At 35.5% G+C, this 10,117-nt stretch overlaps 1 protein-coding gene across 1 annotated transcript in view; it reads left to right on the top strand.

The window, feature by feature from the left end:
- LOC130581579 (dystrophin-like) overlaps positions 1–10,117 on the top strand; it is a 437,590-nt gene that overhangs the window by 274,248 nt on the left and 153,225 nt on the right. The window contains exon 2 of the mRNA XM_057379767.1: positions 5,753–5,814. Within this exon, the coding sequence (XP_057235750.1) occupies positions 5,753–5,814 (62 nt within the window). The remainder of the gene's footprint in view (positions 1–5,752; positions 5,815–10,117) is intronic.

Below are 10,117 nucleotides of genomic sequence, written 5' to 3'. Positions count from 1 at the left end.
TCAAAAGCACCCAGGAGTTTTTCTCTAAATAGCTAATTAAACTAAGTTAGGTCAGAAGAGTAAGACCTTATATAAACACTCTCAATGCCTTAAGGAATTCTAAGAATAGGAAAAATCAGGAAGCAGTTTCCCTARAACATTTATAATGAGAGAACAATTCCAAGTAACATAATGAAATGTGAAAAAATAAAAGGTTTTTTTCAGCCTGGCATTCAGTCTAGGCAAGGTAGTTCAGTAGTTCAATCTGCTACACCAACCTGTCAGTAGAAATCTTGTAGGTTGGGTCTTACAGACATCCTCTCTTTTGTCCTCTGATCAGTGAATGGGATCCCTCTCTCTGAGTTCCTGTATTTGTCAGAAAAAAGGGCAGCAGAGTTGATATTAGATCTTTCTGGTTAAGGATACACTGTTCATTTCCTAAATTTGCCTTAAATCTTACCAAGTCTTTCTCAGAAAATTATGGTATAATATTTTTCAGGGAACTTTCTTGTACTATTTTTTTCCTTTAAATCTGTATTAATCAGGGCTTTCAGAGCTCCATTTCTGCTGAGCATTTGAATAGGTTCATCAGTGTTTTGAAAAGACTGAGATGGTCTGATTATGGTGATTTGACTCTGGTTCCACAGAAAAGTCTCAAGAGGGTRGCACAGAGAACAGGGAGTTTTAACAATATTCAGATTAAGTCAACACACTGCTCATCAGTGTATTTATAGAAGATGGACAAAGAATTGCATGTTCTGTATTGCTTTACMCTAGCAATAGGCTTAAATTCATTGGCTGTCTGTCAAAGCAGTCTATTGTATTTGCTGTCAGCTTCTGAATGTCTTGGATGACCTCAATGACTAAAAATCAAAGCTAGTCCACTCGAATATCATTCAGTCTTKGTATTGCATTGATTTCTTCTTCCCCCCTCAGATAAGCAAGAATGGGAAGGGAACATTTCTCAGCAGTTGTAGTTACTGGCAGAGTATTGTAACAATGTACTGAAAATCTCTAAGAATAGTGAGTCAATGGCGCCAGAGTATCAATAATGTGACTATCTGTGGCCTCTTTTGTTCCTMGTGTTCCCACCATTGCTGGTACTCACTCCCACTCACTGAGGAAAATCCTGACCTTTTCTCAATCCGCATTGTTTGGCTGCTGGAAAATCAAATAGCAATTTTGATGGTTTTATTCTCTAAAGTGCAGTGTTCCAATGAACCTGCTGTTGCTGTGAATGAGGGAATTGACACCTGCCTTAACACCATTGTTTCAAAGTTTTCAGCAGTACATGGAAATTATTATTTTTTTTTCTTCCTTTTTCTTTTTTCTCTTTTTTTCCCATCTTCTTTCTTGCTTATAGTTTCTGGTAGACAAAACATAACTATTCAATTATTGTTTAACCTAGCTCAGGGCAACACTGGGTAACAGAATAAGATATCTCCTTCTTTTCTGTTTGTGTTCCCTCACCTGGGATGGAATTGCTTGCTGAAAGTTGCAGAAAATCTTGTCACATAACTGAGCCTCCTATCACTGCCTGTCTCTGAGTGATTCAAATGCTCTASAGATGTCACATCTTTACTGATATGATAGTGACAATGATATTTTTTTGTTTGTTTTTTATTTAAAATTAAAGTTTATAATCTGAGGCTACATCTCATTTCCCATCCCTCTCATGTACCAGTGCCTTTTTGCTGAATGACTTCTAATTTTAGAAATCGGGCTGTACATAATGTAGAGGAGAATTTYCTAAGCCACTGGCATTGGAAGCCACTCTCCACATCTGTGGAAGGCCAAAGATGCAGCCTTGATGTGGTAATCTGTAGGAGGAGATAGTGTGGAGTCTCCCTTCTTGCAGGTAATAAAAACCCACACTCAACGTGGTCCTGTGAAATCTGCTCTGGGTCACTCTCCTTGATTGGGGCAGTTGGACCAGACAATGTCAGGAGGTGCCTTACAGCCTCAGCCATTCTGTGAGCCAGTGAAAAGTTATTTATTCAGGTGTGTCAAGGTTAAAATCCTTTAGAAAATCAGGGAAGGACGCACCAAAGTGTGCAAATTCCCTTCTCCCTTCTACGTATTTTCTGTAGGAAAGTGTTTTTTTATCATATAAATGGAATTATGTAGTGACATATATAAGGTATGTTTCTCAACCTTGGTACTTGTCAGATCAAATTGTTTAGAAGTATTATTTTTTAGTGACTTGTTAAGGCTAATGGATGCTTTGAGAGTAATATCTAGAGTATACCAAGTATTTAAAATCTTTCTTTTTCCTGTTGCAGTTTTTTTATTTGATATGTTTGGTGGTATTTGCAGGGGCAGGATGGTGTGGAAAAATAAGAGTAATAACAATTGTAGTTTACTAAGGGATGACAACATAATRTTGGAGCTTTTCTTGTGAGAAATAAATGGGAATTGCATTGGAGTGATAGGTTGCAAACAGGAGGTGTTAAGTATCTAGGAAAGTTGTATGGTGTCCACTTGCCATTATTAATAACATCTTTGTTCTGTTGAATCATGATTGCTCCTGAGCATCCTTCAGTGAGCCACTTGTCTCTATTAGCCTTGCTGCCTGATTAAATCTCAGAACTGTCCTTTGTCAGATGATTAGCTCCATTAATACTTCACTTTCTCTCTGGGTCATAATTTATTATGAGGCCTAACCTGGAATAATACTTCAAAAGTCAAATGTGCAGTTAACTAATCTGAGAGGTTTGCATTCCCAGTTGCAAAGCTGGATGCTTGTCAGAACATGTTGGTGATTGTGCTGTAGTTGAAACAAGATCTGTTCAAGGGCACTAGAGACTTTAGGGCACAAAAATCAGGTAAATCTCACTGCTCACTGTCTCCGATTTCTGGAAGGCATTTTTGTAGACCTCAGAGAGTCCATTTTCTGAATCGATAACCTACAGAAAATGAGGTTAAGCCCATTCCACTCGATGTCTATCAATTTGAGAAAAGCGTTTTTTTTGCTGTGGGAAGGGATCCCATTGTTACTGTGATAAAGGAATTCAGGATCCATGCAGTGTTTCATGTCTAAATCTAACCCGAAGAGAGTGCACTATTCTGCAATTCTTTTCATCTTGAAATAAAAGAAATAAACATCCCATATTACTCTTGAACAGGTTAAGGAATTACCTGCCTGGCCATTTGGTTATTCTTGTCTCACAGTACAAACACCTGCAAGGACATTCACTGTCTCACTGCTGAAGGATCTCTTACAATCACAGCATTATGAAAGTGGCAGAGGAATGTTCTTGGCACGTTTCTGCAGCACCTCGATAAATGTCATTCAGCTTCCACATCTAGCATTCAATCCATAAATCTGGGCTATGAGGACATCTCTTTTGAAAAGTTYGTGTTTACAATGGGGAAATCATGCCATGCATAACCAAAAGATTGATTCTTTTTTAGGTTAGGAGGCTGTCACTAACAAATTGTTGTGGTATAAAYTTGTCAGAGCAAGCACCTAGAGATAAAAGTGCTTGCAATGATCTCTGTATAGAGATAAACAGCAGTGGAATAGATTTGTGTTTACAAAGAAGAGCAGCATTGCCTGATCTTTGAATAAGTTTCAGACATTCAAATTGTGGGGTTGACTCTCATTTTTCTCCAGAGACCCTTGTTTTATTAGCAGAGTGGACATGAATTAATTGGTGATAGCGGTTAAATCACTTGCATTTATCTTTGTAGAGAAAAAAAAAAAAAAAAAAAAAAAAAAAAAAAACAAAAAAAAACAAACAATCCACTATGTTATTAAATATGCTATTACAGCTGCCTGGGGTGGAAAAGCAGAAGTTGAAACAGTTTGAAGAGATGTTTTTTTCTTTCCTTTCCCCTGCTAAGTATCACATAATATTGTTTGAACAGTTTGAAAAAGGTGGGTTTGTCTATTTTTCCTTTTCCTTGCTAAATGCCACATTATTCTTTGAACCTGTTTGCATTTGGCAGTTTTAGCAGAGATGATTAAACAGAAACAGYTATTTATGTGTAATATTTTATATGAAGTTGCTGAGGAAGTTTGTAATAAAACATCAGACTGAATATTCATCTTCCACCAACAAAATGTATCTTTCTTCTCTCATCTGTGTACTGCACATAGCTGGAAGAAACAAAACTCATATAATAAACAGCTTACAGTCAACACAGAGGGAAGTGGTGCTTGTGGGCAAAAATAAAATTTTTAACACTTTTAGCATCATATATTACCAAAAGCATGCATCTCTCACATGCTATTGCTTTTAGATGAGTCTCTTAACTATTCMATTATTACTTTCAGCCAAAGGATGAAGCTGACAGCATTACTTGGGAGACATAGCAGCAGAACTCTAGGAAGCTTATTGTAGCAAATWCTCATATATTAGTGGCAGAGTGTATATAATGCATGTCTTCTRTGGCAAGTTTCCAGTTATACTATTGTGTTGTCATTTTCTTTTCCACTCATGCTCATCTGAACACAATTAGAATATGCTCCTTCRTGTATGCAGTATTGCTTTGTAATGAAATAGTAACTTTGCAAACTCTAGTATTTTTTTCAGGAGTATATTTTATTTTTGAAACTGGTGGGAAAGATATGTTTAAAGTGCTATTGAGTTGAGGTTTTAARAACAGAAGATATATTTGTATCAAAAATATTTGCCTTGTCTTGGCTCCTTGGACAGTTGGAGGGAGAGAAAGCAAAAGTATTTTTATTATTAATTGACAGACATTATTAATGCCATGCATTTCTCTTGTAGCTCCTTTATATCTGCCTTTCAAATTTAGCTGAATCCATTAATGTTATTAATTGCTGAACATTTCAGAAGGGAATTTAATAYCCCTTTTTATTTAAGAAGTGTAGAGAATTTTATTGCCAACCTAAAGGCTGCCTTGAGTGAACTTTATTATAGCATAAGCATTCTGCACCCTTTTCCACATATGCCCTTCAGTTCTAGTTGGGGTTGACTTTGTTTTGCCAAGCAAAGAAGTCTGTCCTTTATATTTCAGGGATGATGCCTAATAGATCTTTTTGAACAAATGCTTGCGAAGTTCTAGTCTAAAATAATTGTTCTCTTGCAACCTATATAAAATATATCAGAATTGTACCTTTTTCCAGTTCCATTCAGCATCAAGACTGTACTTACGACTTAGACACAGAAATCAAGGCCTAAGATAAATCATCTMCTTCTACAAAGTTTTCATAGTAAAGAATTGAGAAAAAAATTCCATGTGTGGCTGAACAAATGTGTGTGTGGGGTATTTTTTATTTTTCCACTGGAGGAAAAATATATAACAATTTGTGACAGTTGCAAGTGAGAAAGGCATAAGGTACAGCAGGGGGTGCCAGTGGAGAACTATTGTTGTGGTCCAGAGGGTTTTGCTTCCTCAAGTGATTTGAGGAGGTGCTTGTAACCTTGTTATTTCAAGTACTTTCTGGAAATGCTGTAGAAGAGTTTCCTGATGCCAAAACCATCAGATTACATGTTTGGGGTTTTTCAGACCAATATGAAGTTAAAAATTATGATGGGGTATTTCAGATTCTACTCTTCCAGAAGAAAAGAAACCGCAGCGTAGATCAGATGAATTAGGATATAAACCATGACTATGACAGGGACCTGTAGACATTCAGAATTTGTTGATATAATTGCCATAGGTAGAATACATCCAAACAGATTTTCTGGCTGTGGTTGAAGTATTAATAATAGCTTACAATATCAAAACCAAAACATTAATCAATAGTATTGCATTATTTTGTTGAATAATTCTAATGAAATGCTTTACTTTTCTCTTGCAGATGAACGGGAAGATGTTCAAAAGAAAACTTTCACAAAATGGATAAATGCACAGTTTGCTAAGGTAATTTTATTTATTTATTTATTTATTTATTTATTTATTTATTGACCAAAATATATTTTGCATGTTTAAAATGAAAACCCAAACAAACCTGATATTCCTACACTGAGGTTTAGTTTTCAAGAGAACAGTTATAAGTCTCAGATATTGCTGAATGTAATTGACTAATTTATTAGGAAAAAAAGTTTAAGCTTTATTCCTTTGATTTCAGTAGTGATTGAAATGTGAGAAGCAATCCTTCTCTCAAAATGTTCCCTTCCTCAATTAGCTTTGCCTTTTCTGAAGCTWGTGATGYACTGTATTACTGTCTGTTGGACTTYTTCRTGAAGTTTCTCATATACAAAGCAGTTTCTTTTATTAGACTTATCTTTTCTTGCTTCTAATTGCAACTTCACCTTTAATAAAACAAGATGACTTGAAGAAGAGCAAGGTCAGAGATAAGGGGTGTGATCCAGTTAACAAATTATGAAAGTCAATTATAATACTTTTTGAAACAGTTACTTCTGAGAATGGTAGATCATAAAGCTAGGGGAAAAAAAAATCCCAAATAACTAATTTATTTAAAGCATGCCCTTCTGGCAGTATATAATGATTTTGTCTTTCATACACAGGAAAAATTCAGCTTGAACAATTAATTTGCTGAAACTTTTTTTTATTAGTTCCTGGAGGATACTTATTCAAGTGTATTTGCCAGTAATAAAACAAATCAGTCCCACCATTTGTCATTTTACCAGGCAATAGACAGTGATGAAATAGTACCTGTGATGTGTCTTCCATTTAGTCTGGCTTTTGCTTGTGTCCCATCTGATTCTACTCATTAAAAAGGGGAATAAGACAATCTGAATACAAATACCGTCATGTTGAAATAAATTCTCAGCAGTGGTTTAKTCCATCAGGGAGTCCCACAGAGCTTTTCCATGGTCTAGAGCATTTTCTAACACCGACTCGAGTGATTTAGACAGCACACATTTGTGCTCAGCATCTTTACAGCAGAGTTGTCCAGCAGTCTGGAGGACTGGATCAGAATGAAATACAGTCTTGAATAAATGAAGAWTTACAAGACAACTGTGAAGTATTTTATTTAGGACAGCAGTAAAACATGCATACAGAAGGTGGGGGGGGGGGGGTGGATAGCTGTGCTGGCAATAATGAAGCAAAGGAAAGCTCTTGGAGCTGTGTTGAATCATTTCAATAAAATGAATCTGCAACATGATACTAATGCAGAAAAAAAAGGAAAAAAAAAAAACCAACTTTAATATGGTTCTGGTAATGGAAGTGCTTCACAGAAGGTGAAAGGTGTAATTATTTCCTTTTTCTTGGCAACAGTGAGATTTTAGCTTGAGTAATTTGTCATCTTGGTTTTCCATATATGAATAAGTAGCCCCAGCAACAATCATCTGATACARCCTAATTTGAAATGTATTACCAGTTAGGCCTTTTTATGGTCACAGAAATAGTTGTGGAAAATGAAGAGTAACTGTTTTGCTTCTATTTCTAAAGAAWATGTAATGCTCCTACAGCACTGTTTTCTCAGAAATTATTGTTTTAATGGAATAGAAAAGCTTGCAGTTACTGAGGAAACTTGAACTACTTCTGCAGAAGAAAAACAAGAATTATGAACAGTTTAGAAAATACCTATCAGCAGATGCTTTTCATGTTAAGTTTGACTTATTCTTCTGAATGATCTAAAGGCCTTCCCTCCAGCTTTAGTTCTGTGAAGTGTACTTTAATGGTGTTGTAGCTACATTTTACTTGAATTTTATAAATAGTGGTTTTAGTTGCATGTGAGAAACATTGTGAAAGTACAAATTTGTACATTTGTAAAAGTATTAATCTCCCTTTGCTTCATTTGCACTCTGAGGAAAACCTCCCAGTAATGATGATGCAAGTTTTTATTTGCCTGAAACATCACCTGGGTTTTTTTTGGACAGGGTCTTCTTATTTTAGCTGTCAAAAAACTCTTCATCTTTAAATCCTGGAAGAATTACTCTTGTCCTACAAAAATGTTGCACGTAACACAAGAATACTTGGTCTGGTTGGAAATTTGGTGTAAGCTCAGTAATTTGACGGGCTGGATGCCTGTGTGCTGCACTCTCATCAGGGTAGTCAGTCACGTGCTATGCAAACGTTATTTCTTTCTGGTGTTTTAGGACAGAAATCAAGAGATTGTGCTGTAACATGAACAATCATAGTTAAGTACTTTGTGCTGTCCCAGGACAGTGTTYCTCACTGTTCTAACAGCTCAGAGAGGTGATCTTCAAAACATGAGAGAGGATCTCCATGTGAAATCCACAATTYATCCCTCTTTTTCTCCTGATTTGTTTGCAGTGATTCAAATCTGTCTCTGTTTCTAGCTGTGGAATCGATTTCAGTTCACAGGCTACTCCTTGGTAGTGATTTCTCATCATTGTCAGCTTTGTAAAAGTGCTAAATGATTTACTTTCATTGTAGAATTGTTTTTTATTCAATTCTGTGTAGTTCTAGAGGTTCTGTCTTGAGTAGATTAGTTTACAGGGTTGGAGTTAGATTAGCAGGATTGGAATTAAGACAGAGAAATGCATTACAATAGTCATTTCTCTTATTTGGGAATCATGAAATCCAGGTGAGTAATTAACTGTAAAATATTTAGGGTTAAATTAAATTATATTAGATAATTCTTATCCAGGTAGGAAGGCCCACCACCTTCCATATGTTAAAAAAAACCAAAAAAACATACTTGTACAGTCAAAATAAAAGCTTAGTTCTAAATATTCTAAATTTTCATTTGTGTTGGGTGTATAGTGCATTTCTCCCCAAAGAGCTGTGTTACTTTCCTGAAAATCCAATGTCTAGACCACCCATGTCTCAGTCACTAATTTGCAGACTAAGCTTTTAAAACAYTGAAATTTGCAAGTTGTTTCACATGACTTGTGATGTAAATACAAATCATGTCTTTAAGTGTGAATAAATTGTAAATAATTGAAAAAATAAYATTCTGATTTATGTATAGCCAGCATAATTTGAGAACCCACATATAATTTTCAACTGTAGGGGGAAACAAWTGTCCTTGTTCTGGATATGCCCACAGTGACATTTTAGTAGGAACGTGCTTCAGACTCAGATGCCTTGAATTTAACAATGAATTCTGCTACCTCTTAACTGTGAAGTCCCTAACACAAAATCCATAACAAACTTTCAGCCACACAATTTTGACACTTTTTTGTCTCTGAGGTGCAGAACCTCAAACACCAGTGGTGTGCTAATAAAAAGTCTGTGAAAGGATATCTAGGAAAAGATGGCAGAACTGTCAGCAAGATTTCAKTTGCTATGGGTGAAGCTGTGTCTCCTTTCAGACTTTTTTGGCCAGTTGAATAGGGTGGTCTAAATGAAACAAGTGGGGGAAATATATTTTGCAGGTCCCTCTTAGAGTTGCTCAAAAGAGCAGGTTTCTCTCAAATTCTTCTTTTACGAGCCAGAAAATGGATTATGCGCAAAATCTGGGCTTTGAAAATTAYGGTATGTGATTTATTTATAAGCAAGTCATCAATGTTTCAGTAGGAAAGGCCAAAAGTTGGCTTTCAGTGTTCCGGAGATAAAACACTTAGTAAATTTAAAGTGTAAGAGAAATGGGAGAAGGTAATCCAAGAGACCTCTGTTTTCCCTGTTGTAATCATAGACATGGGGTGTGATTTCATTAGTGATACCTTCTTGGTTTACCATCTAAATGGCATAGAATAAATTGAAATTTAAAGCAATTCTTTAAATCTGGAACATAACACTTTAATATAGTTTTATTCAGAGAGAACCCTATTTTTTGTCCTCAGAAGAAGTTTATTTATAAAATAATGATGTTCTGCAGGGCGTATGTAATGCTATCAAAGGAAGGTATTATAACCTAGTTTTTAATAATAGAACTGTAATTAGAGCTCTCACATGAGATATGTCTAGTCCAGGGTATGAGAGTTTTTGCTCCGATATCAACTTTTAGAAATTTTATATATAACTGAAATCCTGAACTATATRTTTCAGGAGAATGCAAATCTGTCACAGTCTTGCCAGTGCAGCAGCTTTTTGCTGAATTTTTAAAACAGGCAAAACAATTACATTAACAATGTCTGTATCCCATTGTAAATGAATTTATGTTGCCTTACTGGTTAAATATTTTGAGTTGTTCATTGAATGATAGCCATCAAAACAAAGTGCTCCTGAAGATGGAAATACTCTTGAGTTGTGTATAGGAAAGAATTTGTGTATGCCAATTCATTCTATAACCAAAACATGAAAATTCTGGCATAAAAGAAAACCCAAACAAGAAAAAAAAAAACAA

Source organism: Malurus melanocephalus, unplaced genomic scaffold, assembly GCF_030028575.1.
Source record: "Malurus melanocephalus ecotype Western Australia unplaced genomic scaffold, MMel_1.1 scaffold_422, whole genome shotgun sequence".
Classification (NCBI taxonomy): Eukaryota; Metazoa; Chordata; class Aves; order Passeriformes; family Maluridae; genus Malurus; species Malurus melanocephalus.
This window is presented reverse-complemented; position numbering and strand designations above follow the sequence as displayed.